Here is a 16977-nt window from a genome sequence, read left to right as displayed (position 1 = left end):
CCTCATCTCTTCCAGGTCCTTCAAGCCGGATTTTGTGCTGATCCGCCAGCACGCCTACAGCATGGCCCTGGGGGAGGACTTCCGCAGCCTCATCATCGGCCTGCAGTACGGCGGCGTCCACACGGTCAACTCCCTCCACTCCATCTACAACTTCTGCAGCAAGCCCTGGGTGGTAAGTGATGAGCTAGCTCTGCTGCGTGCCAGCACTGCACACGAGACCTCTGGCACCAGCAGAAAGCCCAGCTCACCTTCTGGGAGTTTCAAAGGAGCTGGTCTCTTTAGGTTAAAATCTAAACAACCTTAGGAATCCAGGTGGGGGTCGTTGGAGGAGAAAACCTACCAGCACTACTTCTTTATCAAGATGCTATTTCTGCACCCTGAGCAGGATGTTTCCCTTGTCCCAGACTCAAAAGGATCACCAACAGCTGATAGTGCAGCAGCACCTAGATTTCTTGTAAGGGGTGGGAAGGACCCACATGGGAAGAAGTAGAGAAAATCAGTCCTTCAGGGTCAAATCACCATACATGTAGTTTCGCAACAGTCTCAGAACAAAATGCAGTATTATCATAAAGTGTTGGTTCATTGAACCTGAAACATTGAACCTTGCAAAGACTTAGGCTGGGTCAGCTCCTGATGAGGGCAGGGCAATGTTTTGATATTTTGCACTGGAAGATCCCTTCGCCCATTCTTTAAATTTTGTCAAGTTCACATGAGAATCTCAGAAAACCTTGAAAGATATTATCATTAGATTTTCTCAGCCCCAAATCCCCAGACAACTTCTATGACCAGCCCCAAGGCAGCTGTAGCTGCAGAAGCAGGAGTGCTGGAGAGATAATTTGGCCATGAGCCACAAGAGTAAGGCTCTCCATGGCAGCACCTGCAGGAGGAAGTCAGATCCTGATACCATTTTGGAATTCTTGTATGCGTTTTCCAAGCAGTTTTGTCCCAAAATGTGTTCTCTGATCACTGATGCTTCCAGAATGGAAATTTCCCTGCATTCTTCAAAGCAGCAAACTACAGCTATATGGATGTGAGAAGGAGGTGGGGCTTTCCAATATGAAAGTTTTCCATGGAAAACTTTTAGATGCGTTTTCAGGAATTCCCTTACTCATTGAACAAATTGAGCTTGGGGTGAGATGGAATTTTTATAGCAAATGATAGCTATCTTCCTCATCACCTAATTAAGTGGGGTTTTATTGCTGCTTTTCTCCTTGGAATAAATATCCTAGTGGTCCTCAGTGTGTTGGTTGGTAGCTCAAGTCCAGATGAGGCCTCAGACTTTTATTTCCATGACTGGGCAGTGTTGGATTTAAGTGATTTCTTACTAAAATGGTACCGGTGTAATAAACACAGTCTTTTCAGTTTTCACCCCTTTTACAACATTTTTGGGGTTTGTTGAGACCAAAAGAAAGATCTTGTCTTTTCCAAAAATGCTGTCACGCAATAATCAGGGTAGTGAGAACAATCTCACTTTGCCATCACTGTATAGGTGGTCAATGTACATTTGACCTGTTTCCATTTGATTTTTCAGTTCCAGGCTCAGTACCACACCTCCACACTGTTTCTGACAGCTGGTCCTACACACAAGTGCATTGGCCCTGATGACCAGACAAAAAGCCTCCACATTTACGCTGCCATGTGGTCCATTCCATTTGATTTTGGGGTCAAGTCAGTCAGGGCTTAGTTGACACTTTGCAACTCATGCCTTGTAATTATGTTTCTGATGGTGAGAAGGGGCCTCAGGATGCGAAAGGCCTATATTTAGGCATCTAAAATAAAAGGAAACAAACAAACTTAGCACATTAAAAAAAGGAAGAAAAAAAAAAAGCAGCACTGGAAAGGCAGTGTGGGAGAACTTGGCGCTGCCAGCAGCTTGGCTCTAGCTGCTCTGGGTCTGGTTGTGCCATGCTTTCCTCACAGGGAATACAGCTGGCACAGACAGACTTCCCAGAGGAGTCAAGGAAACCACTTGCAAACAATTTAAACAGGTTTTCAGAGTGTCTCCTTTCCTTTCTGCCCCTGCACACCCATCACCCCCAAACCAGTGATTGTATCGTGCTCAGCAACCTAAGATTGCATTGAATGAGCAACGTTCAGATGGTACTTAAGCTCATGGAGAGATTGCAGTGGGGTATTGGAGGGCAAAAAGCTTCACTGGCAGCAGAATCAGAAGATTTTGTTTTTGTGATAGCTGGGAAGTGAGAGATAGGGATACTTCGATGCACGTTCCACTTTGATTGCAAAACAAGCATCTTGAAATGAGGGATCTGCATAACAAAGATTACTGGAAACTTTTTGGATCTAGAAAACAGTTGAGATGCATGAAGAAATGAAATTAAATACCCCTGGGAAATGTGCTTTTCACTCTCATTTTTTATTTTCTCCAAAATCGGTTCCATTTCATAGAAATGTTTATGATTTTGTGGAGGGGGATGAAATTGAGACTGTTTTTCCTTGGCAGTTTGCAACCATGTTTTATTCTCAGCAACTCTAATTACAATCAGCTGAGTTTGGTTTTGAGTTTACTCAAACATGAAGCCCCATTTTTAATGACGTTTGCCAGGTTTCCAGTTCTGCAATACAAAAATTTCTTTTAAGATTAAAACAGGCACAGTTTGAATTAGATGTTTATGAGAGAAAAGAAAAAAGTATTTAAGGAGTCTCACATTCTGAGAGAAACATCTAAGAAATCTAAGATGATTTCAGAACAATTGAGAAATAATACTACAAGCACACTAAACACAATGCTTCAAGGACCAATAGTAATTTCTGTGTTAGAATTCTAAGTTGCAGTCCAAATTACAGTGGGAAGAATGCTCAGAGTAGTAGTCACACTGCATGCAGGTAATGTCTGTAATTGCAAAGCAAATTCTGCATCTGTAAGGCAGCAGAAAACATGACAGTCCCCTCCTGAGTCCAGGGACTCCTAGCCAAACTATTATTGACTGTCAAGGGATACAGGCTCCCTGATGACCTAGGCACTTTCAAAATGTGTGAAAGGCCTTAAGATGCTCTGAATGGAACTTTTTATTTCTCTGTAAAGACTCCCTGCATGTAGCTGTTCTCCAAACAGTCAGGCCAAGGCGTTTCCCTTGCCTGCGTGTTCCAGGTACCTTAAACCAGGCTCTGCCTTCCCCCATGTGTTATCTGTGGTCTGGATGCAATCTCACTAAAACCAGTGGAAGGACAGAAAGCCAGAACTGCTGCCAGCATGTGGAAGGTGTGGTTATATCTAGCAGAGCTGCTGACAACAACATTCCTACCCATCTGCATGGGGAGATGTTACTTGAGCTCTGTTATCAGGTATCTCAGAGGCTGCTGCACCACTTAACATGGGAGTCTCTTTGTCAACATCCTGTCCCTAATAACTGGTAAAAAAAGAGAAAATGGGAGGGAACTGTCCCATGAGGGGCAATACCAAAGTCAGACCTTTTTGCAGGCTTGGCCCAGTGACGAGGCTCCCAGATGTCTGAATCTCTCATCTGAAACACTCGCTATTTCAGCAACAGCCAAGAGCTTATGCTTCAAAAGGAGGAAGTCAGAACATTGTCTATCAGCTGCACAGTTGTTCCAGTTATTTTGTTTGAGCTGTTTTCCCAGGATAACTGTACATTGCCTCAACATCACGGTGTCCATGGTTCACCAGGGCTGCGTGCACACACAGCAAGGGGCATGGGCTGTTCTCAGCCAGAGTGTTTTTCCTTCTCTCTCTGTCTCTGGCTCATTGTGTTTAACTTTTAAGCCCTGTTTGCTCACCTTGCTAGTCAAAACAGGGCTTTATTTTTCTTTTCTAGAATGTGCAAGGCTAGTGCAAGTAGTTGAGAGAAGCAAGCTGTCCTCCTTTCACAACATCAATACCCTCCTTGCCAACAATAATTATTCTGCATTGGGAGTTTTTCCTCTTATCTGCTGATGCATGTGAGGGTGGTGGTGGTGTTAGTGATGGGATATGCTGCCTCTTGATGTTTCCTGGATTTTCTTTAAATGCTGTGTTTTGAACTGCGAGATTAGGAAAAGGATTCTTTGCATTTGTCTGCAAATCTGCTGGCAGCTGCCTCTTCAGCATTTGGCCTGGTTCTGGCACACACCTTGCAGCCTAATTTTTTTTTTCACAGTGACTTCATGCCCAGATTTAACTCTCAAAGGGGTTGTTCTTCTCCACCAGCAAATTAAGTTTCCACTACTTATGTAGCGATTCTTTTGGAGTCCTTAGACTAGTCCAGTAACCAGGTGAGAAGGCTTAACAGGGCTACTCAGCAGAAAACATCCTCAGTACCTCTCTCTATCTGCAGTGTAACCTTGGTGTTGTGATTTGGTGCATTTACTGGCTCCAGCTGTTGCCCAGAAGTGCTCAGAACATGCAAGACTAAGCTGCTAGTGCTATTGTGAAGAAAGGGAGCTTTCTTTTCTTTCCCTTCTTCCCTAGATGTCTGTTTCCTTCCCTTAAGTGACACAGAGATCTCCTTCAAGATTAATACATCCCTACCTTTGATGGGCAACTTGAGAAACTCATGCAAAGACTTAAAATCTGTCCTTACTTGGCCCAAGGTGGAGACCTTAATTAATAAACTTGATTTTGCCTGATTCTGAGGGGATTGGAAACTGAATTCAATTTATAAACTACACTGTGAATAGGACTCAATGGAGAACTCAGATCTACCTACCAGCTCAGCAGGAACCAAACACTTTATTCTCTTGTGTGGCTGCCAGTCCAACCACTTCACCAACAGTCATGCCAGTTCAGCACTGTGGTCGCAGGGCTGTGTCTAAGCTCCTCCTGAGATTCTGGGATATGCATCACTCTTACTCTCTTTGGCATATGAACCCTACTTCAGAAACACTTTCTGTCATGGTTATTAGGTTTCCCCCTTATAGTTTTGATTTTTTTTCTCTGTGTGATGAATGATGGATTGAACAGGGAGACTGCAGAGAATGTACAGAATGGTCTGTTTGCTTCACAGATGGCTGAAGTGGAGCAGGAATTTGCTGTGATGTGTTACACTTCTCTCAGGGTTTTGGAACCTGAACAGAAATAAAAACTCAGTCCTACCATGGGGAGCTTTGTGTCTGGCTGGGCACAACCCTGCAGAGTAAAAGGGTTTATAATGGTGATAGTGGTGATGATGGTGAAGTTCATGCTGATGGGTGGGGACAATGACAAATGTTCTTCCTTGTGTCTGAAATGCTGGAGTGGCTGATGTCCCCATTGATGTCATACTGCTCTCTAGATACTGCCCTCACAGAGTGGGGCCTCCCTCAGACCTCATGGTAGATGGGACAGAGACGGGACAGGCATATGAACCCGTCTCTCCCATCATTCATGAAGGGCTGTTGGGGGCCCTTGGTTCACAATAAATGTCAGTTCTGGTTAACAGTGGACTCTACTCCCTTGGTCTGACACTCAAACCCTCTTGTAATCGCTGTCCCTTAGCAGCTCTCCTGCCCTCCAGCACAAAGTGCCTTGCTTGGATTTGGTTGTGAAGAAGAGATCCAAGGGACAGCTTTGGTTTATTTGGTCTCTGATGGGAGCGGTGGCACTGATTTCCTGGCTCTATCCTCTACTAAGAAAGGCTCCTCTCCCCAGTTGCATTTTGAATGCAAATCTTATCCATAGTAAATCTCTAAGTAAATGCAAACTGATTCCCTTCTGTCTCTTGAATCCCTTCTGTGCTCCCTTAGTCCAGGTTTGTGTACATAGGCTGGCTTGGCCATGAATAAATACAGCAGCATCATATTTTCTTGCTGCTCTCAGGTCAAGAAAGCAAGGTGGGAAAGACATGATAACATTTCTCTCACCTCCTTCACCACTATCAGAACATTTTGCAAGCATTTGCCTGTTGCACAATGAGTCACTGACATCCACTGTGTCTGTTTTTTGTTCCCTCTCCCTCACCCCAAGTTCTCTCAGCTCATTAAAATCTTCAACTCGCTGGGCCCTGAGAAGTTCCCCCTGGTGGAGCAAACATTCTTCCCAAGCCATAAGCAGATGGTGAGTAACTTTGCTTTCTTCTGATGCCACTATGGATGAGGTGGAGACAACAGATGCAAGCTGGACCCGGGAAATAGTGGCAGGAATGCTGGGAAGAGTCTGAATTTTGCTTACAGAGAAATACTAGCTAAAAAGTGCTATGCAAAAGGCACTCCTTGGGAACCTCTTTCCTTTCTTGCCCAGCCCTCCCCTAGGTCATGTAAGGACCCTGAAAAAATGTACAAAGAGGCTCAAAGGTTCAAAACTAAAGCAGAATTCCATTTTAAAACACCGTCAACAAAAAGCTCATCCCTTAGAGGAAAAAATCACTCTATTCAGATAAAGTGGATTTTCCCTGCTCATGGAATTGTTTAAAAATATTCTGACAATTTGGAACATGGGTCCTAAGAGATGTTTGTTTCACAATGTTAGTTTGCTTGGCCTGTCACGTGCTCACCATCCATGAAACATTTATCAACCTGAAGGTACTCAGAGTAACCTGGAGTTCTTAAAAGAGTTTGTTTCAGCTTCTCATGTTTTCTTTGCACAGTGCTTTGGGGTCTGGTCTTTCTGTCAACAGCTGAACACTCAGTGCCCTGTGTGACTGCTGGGCACTGTACCAAACTCTCAGGGCACCTTCCAAAGAAATTTGCAGAGGTGCCTTTAGTCCTGGAGAACATGGCAAAGAGAGGGGCTTTGTTTACAGCTGGTCATGGCTCTTTTTTTCCCTGTGTTAAAGGAAAGACTAGTCCTTTGTGAGTTTTTGCTCCCAATGTACATCCATGAATTAGTGGCTCTTCCTACATGTCTGAGGCTTTGATGAAACCCTGCATGAACCATGACCCCTTGTGTGACCACTGGCTGGCTGAGCTAATTTCCCAGGCTTGACTGTGAACCCAAGCAGCACTGCCAGCCTGAACACGAGGGTTGTTGAGATGACAAACTAAGGCTTAAAAATATTCAATCCCATCTTTTCTCACACGCTTGTTGCAACTGTGGGCCAGCCACAACACAAAATAGGGTGTAGATACATGATCCTCTAGTTTCTTGTGAAAAATCCCACTGCTGCCTGCTAGGTACTCAAACATTTTGAAATGCCAGTCCTTCACCTCTCTGTTCCAGTACTCTCTCTATCTACCATGGAAGTGCTGTGTAGACTATGGCACTTCCATGCTTCACAGGCACATTGTGGAGGTAAGTACAGTCATGAAGTTATATTATCATTTAAGACATAAAGAAATGGATAGTCCTTAAACAATGTGACAGTGTTTTCCACATTTATAAGATAAGTAGTCACATAGCTGTTGCGTTTAATTACTAATGATTTATGAAGATGGTTTTGTGATGTAAGACTGCAGGAAGGTTGTGACTTGGACCACCATTTCAGGAACAGTATTTTTTGAAGACTTGATAAAGGTTATAATTGCAAATAAGTTAGCACTTTTAGCACATTTTTCTTGTCTGGCTATCTGATTCTTGGTTCTGCAGATGTAGATATATTTGGCACCAGCAAAGTAGATTGGTTTAGCACTGATCTTAATTTCACTTATTTTCCATTTTTGTAACTAATGACCTACTTGGAGATGCTATTGCTTACTTCCAAAAGGGTACAGGAAACCTTTTAAACTGTGGGTAATCTCATATGAACACAAACACTACTGCTGACATGCAAGCCTGAGTAATCTGGTTTAAATCAGTCACTTCCCAACAATTTACAGAGGAACAATCCACTTGGGCAAGTTCAGGTCAGCCCTTCCCAGGTGACGGGGGTGCTCTGCCTCACAGAATGAATCTTCACAACTTAGAAATATCTTTTCTGGGAGCATCTTCACAGCATCCTGGGTCTGAGAGGTCAAGTGCCTACACCAAGCATGCTGCATTACAGTCATCACCAAACACCTGTGGAAGTTGCTTCTCCACTGTGCATCAGCTTTTCCATTTGTCAGATAGGAATATACTGATCCTCTTTTACCACTCTTTCTCTTCACTCTCCTGGAGGTATTTCCAAGCTGCACCAGTGAGCACTCATAAAACTCACTGTGTTCCTTTGATGGGTCACCCCCTGGAAGTGTTTATAACGAGTGCTATGGTTTTACCTCTCCGCAATGTGACACACTTTAAGCACTTAAATTCTCACACAGGAGACCCTCATCCTTCTATATCCAAATTTTTCCAGAGTCTACTTTCTAAACCTTTGGATTAAGCAGAGAACAGATTCAAAGACCTCTTTCATTCCTTCATCTCTGTAGAGACTAGACTTTCCAAGAGTAAAAAGTGAGATATAGGAGGTTTCTAACAGTAGGTCATTTTTGTGAGCATTTTAACTTATCTGAAAATGCTTTTTCTGAAGCTTCCTTCTCACGAGAACAGGGGACTTTAAATCAGCCTTAAACAGTAAGCCTAAAGAGAGGACACAAGATTCTGACATTTCACAACAGAGAAGATGAACTTCTCTTCCCTTTGCCATGGGCATGCACCTTTTAGACCTCCCCATAATGTTCAGTTTTCTGGAAATAAGAGCAATCTGGTAAGTGTTCTTCCAAGGACCTACTGGTGCTACAGCCAGCCCTAATGAGTGCCTTGCTCTGTACTGACCTCCTATGGCCAATTAACAACTGGGAGTCATTAACTTCAAAATGGATTTTTCGCCTCTCCTGGGCTTATGACCACAATAACAATTCTTAGAGAGAACAAGCTCTTAAAAAGAGGGGGGGATTCCTGAAGGGATCTTTGCCAAAGCACAAGAATTACCAGAGGTGGAATATCTCCTTTGGGACCAATAAAAGGGTATCAGGAAGGGGAAGGAAATTAAGAAATCCAGTTGCAAATCCATTTGTGTATATTTGAAGTCGACAAGAACTAATATAAGTGAAGCAGAGACAGAATGTCTGTGATAGAAATAAAACCACTTTACTGTTTAGAATAAAAGGACACTATAAAAAGTGAACATTATGCAACATTACCTTAAAAGACAATATACATTCACTGAATATAAAATTTATAAATAACATGGAGGAAATCTGTAAACAGTGCTAGAAAATTTAGCAACAAATACATTCCTTCTGGACAAGATTTTTCACATGGGTTTGTTTCTCTCCCCAAGTTTCCATGACTATCAGGAACAGCAGAGTGGCTCTATGAAGGAAGGACAAGTGCCAGAGAGAAGGAGAAGCCAGTACAAGCAAAACAGCAGCAAATGTTTAGTGGGTTTTTTATGTTTTTTCTCAAGACTGGTAGCCCCAGAAGTCACTTACTCTAAAAAAAACTAAAACTTTTTTGCAGTTCCCTAAATTCTGTTCTGTCCTTTGAAGCTGTAAAACACATTATAAGCAAGCAGTATTTTCAGAGACACCTGCAAGGATAGAAACTTTTTCTCATGGAGGCCTTTATTTCCAACAGTCTTTACTATAAAAACACAACAGTATGTTTCCCATCAGCATTTCACTCTGACAAGTATAAATGGGATACAATGATAGATTTATGTTTTAGAATAGTTCTACCTAAAGGGCCAGATAACTCTTCAAAACATGAGACTTAAAAATGGCAAATTTTTTCCCATACAGGGGAGGTAGAAGCCTCCCACAAGAGGAGGCTTCTTTATTTAAGAAACTCCATGCACAGATCTCCTCCTACTCTCTACCCTCTCCATTTTGGAAAAGGCAAATAGAATCTAACCTTTTCCAAACCTTCAATATCTATTTTTGTCATATTAAAGGGGAAAACACTCTACAGCAAGTAAGGGAAAAAATATGCATAAGAAACTGAACAGCTTCAGTCTAGATATTAGCTATGCACTTTTAAAAGTATTTTTAATAATGTTTGTGTGTCTAAAGCATGGTGGCAGGGACTGTGTGTGTAATCCTGGGCATCTCCATTGGCAGGCAGAAGTGACTTAGCAAGGCAGAAGAAAGGAGAGCTGACAGAAAGGAAGAAGTCTTTGAGTCCAATTTAGAGCCTCTTCAATCCATGTAATGGCTTCTACTTCAGAAGTGCCTTCAGGCAGGTCCTTAATGCAAGCACAAGCCCCAGAAATGCATGTCCCTGATAGCATCCATAGAAACAAAATAAAGAAGCTTCCCAAAAGAAATGTATTTTCATTGGATTCTTCCCCATCCTTTTGGCTTCACATTTTGAGAAGCCTTAACAACTGTTTCTTTACACAGCAAGGGCAAAGATTTGCCACCAAACCTCTGCCCTTGCCAGTCTAGCTGTCTGCACCTCAGAAACATTTTACTGTCTGCAAAACAAAGTGGGAATATGCTTCACTTTCTGGTAATGCATCTACTGTTTTGTTGTTTACAAAGCACATAGCTACATTATATCCTACGCAGGGACACAAGTCCTCATAGTATTAGAACGCAAATATTTTCACAATAATTTGAGTGCAATACTGTGATGTCTCAGCTAGCTAAATGAATCAGTGACAGGTAAAATATGCAGAGCTGCAGTTTAATGAAAACTCAGATCAACACTTTACTGCATCAAGGGGCATTATTGTTTAGCCTTCCAAAGCTGTGAGAAGTGGCTGCAGCTCAAAGAGACACTGGCTTTGCCAAGTCACCTTGAGCTTGAGGAGGGCCACATCCTGCAATGCCGACTCCAAACAACGCAGACACTGAGGGCGGCTCCATTCTGCCCCCAGTGACCCTCACAGATTTTGTCAGCCATGCAAAAATCAAACAGAGATTGTTCCACTGAGCCCAAAGCCCAAACCCATATTTTGCCAAAAGGAACAATTTTCTGAACCACCACCTGGTCCTGTGACAGGTGTCATGAAGCACCCTACTCTCCCTCTCATCTCCAGCCCATTATTTAGGAGTAGTCACAGGGAAGAGGACTTCTGAGAAATGTTCCAAATCTAAATAGACTTTTAATGTGTTTTGTGCTGCATTGCCACTCAGAGCTGCTGGGAAAAAAAATATATGTGGCAGACCTGGGCACTTCTTACAGCAATTCTGTGAAAATGCCCTTCAAAGTTCATGCTAAAAATGAAGCTTTTTGCTGCAACAAGTCATCCAGCAAATGGGGTGTTTCAGAGGGCGTACATCTGGCAGAGCTCTGGTAGCACGCAAGGAACTTAAAAACACATCAGGGCCCATCTCAGACACCCATTCTTTTCCATTTGGCAAAGTGGTTCTAAACAACTCTCCAGTAATTGAGGTCACTGATTGTAAAATGCTGTATTGCCCCAAGCCAGATCACTGCTACAACTTTTTCCTGCTCATGGCAGCTCTGCTTTCTAAGTGGAATGAATGGAAGATATATCAAAACTTAAGATAAATAATCATAATAATACAAAAATGAAGTTAAGCACAATCTTCTCCCTGCCCAAGCCCTCCCCATCCAAAACTTAAGTCACCCATTTTGTCAGCACCCCTTCTTCACCATCATTAAAACTTAAAATACTTTTATTTGATAAGAAAAATTATATTATAGTTTTCTTAATAATAAAAAAAAACCAAAATATAATGAAAAAAACTTCTCCAGTCAACAGCAAAGCACAAGACAGTAAGGCTTCTCCTCCCACATGACTGCAGGACATGGTATGAGCACATGCACAGGGCTATGCTTAACAGTGCCTAGGGGGAAACACAGCACTTGACACAGAAGGAATCCTCCGGGCAGCTGAAAATTTTATGATCCCAGACAACACTTATTAGAAGACCACTTTTCCTTGCCTAGCCCACACACACACTTCCTTTCACCATATAAACAAACGCAGCTATTGTAGCTGCAGGGGAGGAACCGTGGTGCAAGGGGTTACAGAGGAAACAATGACTGTAGCCACTACTGCAGATACACTGGAGCTTCAATATCTTAAAAGCGAATCACCAACTCGGAATGTCAATATTTCTGTCTTTAAAACACAATCAAACCATTCTTTTGTTTATAACACCAAAAAAATTCCACATCCTGTCAAAAATAGCTTATGTCATTATGTGTATATACATCTTAGTTCAGCAAAACACTATTTTGGCAATATTTTTTTAATAATATGAGTTCTAGCAAGTCTCCCCTTTCCCTCTTGCACATGATTGATTTACAGTTGTTATTGTTGCATCTGTTTGGTTTTAGGTGTTCACAAGCTGGTTTTCCTGTTGAAGCTAAGCTGCAAAAATTTCAGGGGCCAATGCTGCTCAAAACAGGATGGGACAACCCTTCTTATGCTCTGCTGTAGTTGCATTTACCTCCCTGAAAATAGGGGATGGGTTTTTTGTTTTTGAAACAACAACAACAAGAATACAAAATACTCTCTTTTGTTCTGGGTAAAGCCAGAACTCCAAATGTGCTGTTGCATTCGCACTGTGACTGAATTAGCAAGGACAGTCAGTCAGCAATGCTTTTACCAGATGATGTGGTCAAACACACCAGGTAAAGTCTCCCATTGCTGGAGTCAATCACATTGCCAATCTCTCCTAGAGAGGAGGATTTCTTTTGGATGTCATCTTGTCCATAGTTTAGGCTGGGTTTCTTTTCATTTTCCTTCATTTGCCTGATTAATCTGATTAATGAAATCTGTTTCCCTTAAAATAGGTTTTTCTATGTATTTTCAGCACTTAGTGCGTGAGGAGGGGTGATGGGAAGCCAGCGCATAGAAGAATACAGTGCCTAATTGGCATAGTTTTTAGATTTTTGTTTTCCTAAAAAAATAGAGATTATATTGCTACAGCTAATGATACATGTAACAGAGCAAGAGCTCCATCTTTTTTTTATTTTTTTCCTTTTTTTTTCCCTCCCATTTTTCCCTCTGGTGTGCAAAAGTAAGCTCCCATATGTTGTCTGATCAGAATGAGTGGTATCAAAAAATGGAAAAGGTGATTAAAAATTCAGTAAGGTAGCACAGACTTTTTTCTTTCCTTTCCTTTTTTTTTCCTTTTCTTTTTTAAGTGTTCGAAGTGCTAGAATTTGCATGAAAATAGGCACTAATTTCATTGTCATCATCACGATCTGGTAAGAGTTAGTGTCCAAAGGAAGATCAGCCACAAGTAAGGGAGAGGGGAGATAAGAAAAGGGAAAGCTGCTCAGGGATCTGTGGCATTGATTATCGTTTTGTCTGGAGGTGCCCATCCTCTATACCAGCTGCAGTAGCCTTCCACCCTCTGGATGCAGGCATAGTGCTTTGCTTGATATCCCGAGTGGCCGAAGTTGGAGAGCATGTCTGTCCAAATGCACTCATTCTTGGAGGTGGCAAAGCAGGGCAAATAGTAGCAGGGCCTAATCTGCAATTGGAAAGAGAAATCATGTAAGGCTACATGTAAAAACAACATTATATAATATGTCTTTTTAACAGAGACAAGTGATTCAAAATTCCACAGCCTCAAACCTTGCTTACCAATACAAAATTCAGCTTCAGTTCTGTAAGCACGTAAGCATGTGCTTAGCTTCACACACACAGCTAATTCTGTCGTCAAAAGGGCTTTTCAGGTGCAGAAAAGTTGAGCTTTTGTCTATGTTTTTGCAGGCCTGACGCCACATGCAAAAGTCTTAGTTCCAGTGCCAGGCTGTGCGGTTTTAAGTACTCAAAATGTTTACACAGGAAAAAAGCTGGGCATATCTTGCCAAGCCTTTGGTACCTGATTTCATTCACCTGCAAATGATTCTGCATAGATTCTGAAAGTCTTCCCCAACCCCAATTAACTCCAACAGGGTATTAAAGACATAGACTCTGCATTTTTATTTGATTGTCTCTTCTCTGTCTCAACACTGAAAATGAACTTTACTTCTTCTCTGTAAAAATTGCTGTCCTCCATTTCTCTTCCTGGCTCTTCTCCGGCATCATTGAGTATTACCACCCAGAAGAAACAGAGTTCTTGGGCTTGAACACCCCCCTAGAGACACACCTACCTTGCAGCTACAGCCCAGGTGATAACGGTGGTTCAGTCCTTTGCGCTGCGACAGAGTCAGCCGGTCCCATTTCTCATACCAGTTGCACAGGCCAGTGTAAACCTTCCCCTCATACACCCGGCCTTGAAAACAGACACATGGTCACAAGTTAGCACTTCTCAGCTCAAGCACTTCTCTCGTTTCCTGACATTGCTAATGCTCTCAATATGTTTGGCTTCAGCCACTGCTCAGCAAATGCTCTCTTTTTATTAACTGGTTCAGGAATCTCTGACCAGCAAGATAACAGCACTTCTGAAAGTCAGGAGTGTTGTGCCAGCTGAGAGCACCACCAGCAACATGCAGTTTAGTAATGCTCTCCAGCTCCTCCTAACAACAGAGCAAATTAACTGACACCTTCCCTAAAAACAAGACTTGGCAACTGACACATGTCCATCCCCCTGCATCCCCCCATCTCATTCTCCAGCTCATTCCAAAAACAACCTTCCATTTATGACCCAGCCCAGTAGCACCCAGTTCCCTGTAACAGACATGCCAGCTCAGGTATAAATTGAGAGCCATGAACTCTCATAAAACATACTTGTCACAGCATGTCTGGGTATAAGACACACTTTAGGAAAGAGAGGGACATCTAGAGAGTGAAGTGACTCTCAGAGTCACTCAGAGTAGAGTACTGAACACCAGAATACTGTTAACCATCTTAACACTTAGGAAATTGTGTACAGAGCTATCTACACCACTGCCCGTGACCTGCAGGTGTGTGTATAAAACAGAAGAGGTTTTGCTTATGGAGAAGTACAGGGTTCATTACCTGTAATCAGATATTGGTATTTGTTGACCTCCAGCTTGACTCCACATAGACTCTCAGAGGCTTCTGTGTAGATGTACTGAACATGTGGCATTATCTGGAAGCCCCTGTACATCTAGAGAAAGAATAAAAAGTCATCTTCAGAGGACAAATTTCACTTAAGGTTTTTTACAATCTACATTCCTAGTTTGTGGTGATAAGCAATAAATTTTCTGGTTTTTACAAGAGTGAAGGAATAATGACACTGGCTGAACTCACGGAAGTCTCCCTACCAGATCTGCTGGTAAAGCAGAAAAAACACCTGCTAATAAGCCATTGCAATTCAGCACAGGGACCAGTTTCTCCCATTCATATTAGTTCCAGTGGCACTGACTGAACAAAGTGCCAATGCTGCAGGCTCTGCCAACATCCTGAACATTTTTTCCCCTATAAAGGTCAAAATTAGGGAGAAATAAAATTAGTTCAAGCTTGGAATCTTTCTCTCTATGTGATTTAAACAATTTCCTCCAAACTAAAGGGTTTTTCTTTTAAACAATTACCCTATTTTCCAGTGTTGTTGCTGTAAGAGTTTCAAACCTTTGGCGCTTGATCTAAGTCATCAAGCCAGACACCTCCTTCTCCAATGCGGAGCACACGCAACTCCTGCTGACCTCAGCAAGGACTTACTGTTTCTCTAACTCAATGAATGCAGACATGGAATTCTACACCATCTTCTAAAATTAGTCCCATACTGATGGGCGCCATAAAGAAAATATCATGTATACATAATTCCTCTGCACTCCTCCTCCATCTTCATAATCTTTCTTCCAGCTCAGTTTAATCGAAACATGAGCCCACAGATACACTGGCAGTTGATTCAGTCAGAAATTAGCACATGTCCCCATCTGACCTGGCCTTACTGCTGCAATCTAGAGAAACTCATGTCCACCTGTTAGCAGCATAATGAAATCTTTGCATAGCAATGAAACAACCACTACATGTGTACATTGGACCCATTAAACATATCCTATTTTTGAAACACAGAGGACTATTTTCCCGAGAATTTAGTCTTTAAATATTTTTTTGTCTTTTCAAAGCATTCAGTCACACTTTTTTCCCTGCCCACTCCACAAATGGCCAATAGTTAGAAGTTAAAGAAGAAATAATACAAGTCAGAGAGAATCAGTTTCCTGGCATTTCCCAGCCTATCCTTTTCTCTCTCATCTTTACTGACAGACAGCATATTCAGTTTAGTAGTAAATATTAATTATTTAGGCAAAAGAGGATCAAAAAATCCCAAACAATCCCAGAGGTATAGATCCTTACTGGTGTGTCACCTGAGCTGTAGTATTTTTCTCCAGGCTGCATTCTATTCCTTTAAGTCTTCTATTACTCTGGGGTATTTCACCATGCCCTTACCTCCTTTAAAAACAGCAAATCTTTTTCTTTGTAGAAGAACATCTGTTAATTTAACAGACTTTATGCTAGGCCCAAATACTTAATATAAAACCATAAAAAATTACTACTAATTCTGCTATGCTGATAACCCAAATTATCTTTGGAGCATCTATGGAATGTCAGCCAGGTAAATTTTTTTTCTCCTTAGATTCCCCTAATCAGCATGATCTAGTAACAGTGTCACAACTCAGTAACAGCATTGCTGGGTGCAGTAAAAGACACATTAAAGAGTTTGTATTTTCCAGCCTTTCTTCTATACCCAGCTAATATGCAAGCAAAGTACTTTTTTTAATTAATCCTACTATACCAACAAAAACTCATAGATCATGCTTGAAATATGACCAAAGTGGCCAAAGTCTTTCAATGGAGATGGAAGAAGTGAACTTTACCTAATCTCTGCTTTATCCCTGCAATTTTCTTGGTATCAGATGACCTACTCAGATTTTCCAATCCAGTCAACAGAGCTGGAGATCTAGATTCTGGCACAAGCATCCTGTCTGTCTTTGGATGAGTTATTTAGCCCTCAGCACACTTTTGTTTATTCCTTCCCAAGGGTACTGTGAGGAAAGGCACATAGAATAAAAGTCACGTGTCCAGACCCCTTTCTAGTGGGTGTCACACCAAGAAGCTCAGATAACAGCATCTAAGCAAATAAAACGAGCTAAGATAACAGCTGGGGCTGCCCAGTCCCTCCAGGCAGTGCATTATCAACACTGCAGAGAGCTGCACACTCTGCATGGCAGTGTAAGGGATCGGTCACTCACAGTGCTGAGCTCATGTTGGGCTAATTAGGCATCTCTGTTATATGGTCTACATGTGAGCAGGTACACTTCGAGCCCTTTCTTCCTGCTGCCCACAGGCCTATGAGCTACCCTAATCATTCCCCTGGGAAGCTGCTCAGGTCCTTCCTACAGGACTGTTA

At 42.1% G+C, this 16977-nt stretch overlaps 2 protein-coding genes across 5 annotated transcripts in view; one reads left to right on the top strand and one right to left on the bottom strand.

The window, feature by feature from the left end:
• SYN3 (synapsin III) overlaps nucleotides 1-16977 on the top strand; it is a 195122-nt gene that overhangs the window by 62884 nt on the left and 115261 nt on the right. For all 4 annotated transcript variants that reach the window (XM_074539307.1, XM_074539308.1, XM_005491165.4 and 1 more), the window contains 2 exons: nucleotides 16-172; nucleotides 5900-5989. In XM_074539307.1, the coding sequence (XP_074395408.1) occupies nucleotides 16-172; nucleotides 5900-5989 (247 nt within the window). The remainder of the gene's footprint in view (nucleotides 1-15; nucleotides 173-5899; nucleotides 5990-16977) is intronic.
• The window catches only part of TIMP3 (TIMP metallopeptidase inhibitor 3), a 37523-nt gene continuing 29399 nt past the window's right edge, over nucleotides 8854-16977 (bottom strand). Inside the window, exons 3-5 of the mRNA XM_005491164.4 lie at nucleotides 14622-14733; nucleotides 13814-13935; nucleotides 8854-13188 (exon numbers count right to left, since the gene is read on the bottom strand). Of these exons, the coding sequence (XP_005491221.1) occupies nucleotides 12991-13188; nucleotides 13814-13935; nucleotides 14622-14733 (432 nt within the window). The 3' untranslated portion in view covers nucleotides 8854-12990. The remainder of the gene's footprint in view (nucleotides 13189-13813; nucleotides 13936-14621; nucleotides 14734-16977) is intronic.

The sequence above is a fragment of the Zonotrichia albicollis genome, chromosome 4 (genome assembly GCF_047830755.1).
Source record: "Zonotrichia albicollis isolate bZonAlb1 chromosome 4, bZonAlb1.hap1, whole genome shotgun sequence".
NCBI lineage: Eukaryota > Metazoa > Chordata > Aves > Passeriformes > Passerellidae > Zonotrichia > Zonotrichia albicollis.
This window is presented reverse-complemented; position numbering and strand designations above follow the sequence as displayed.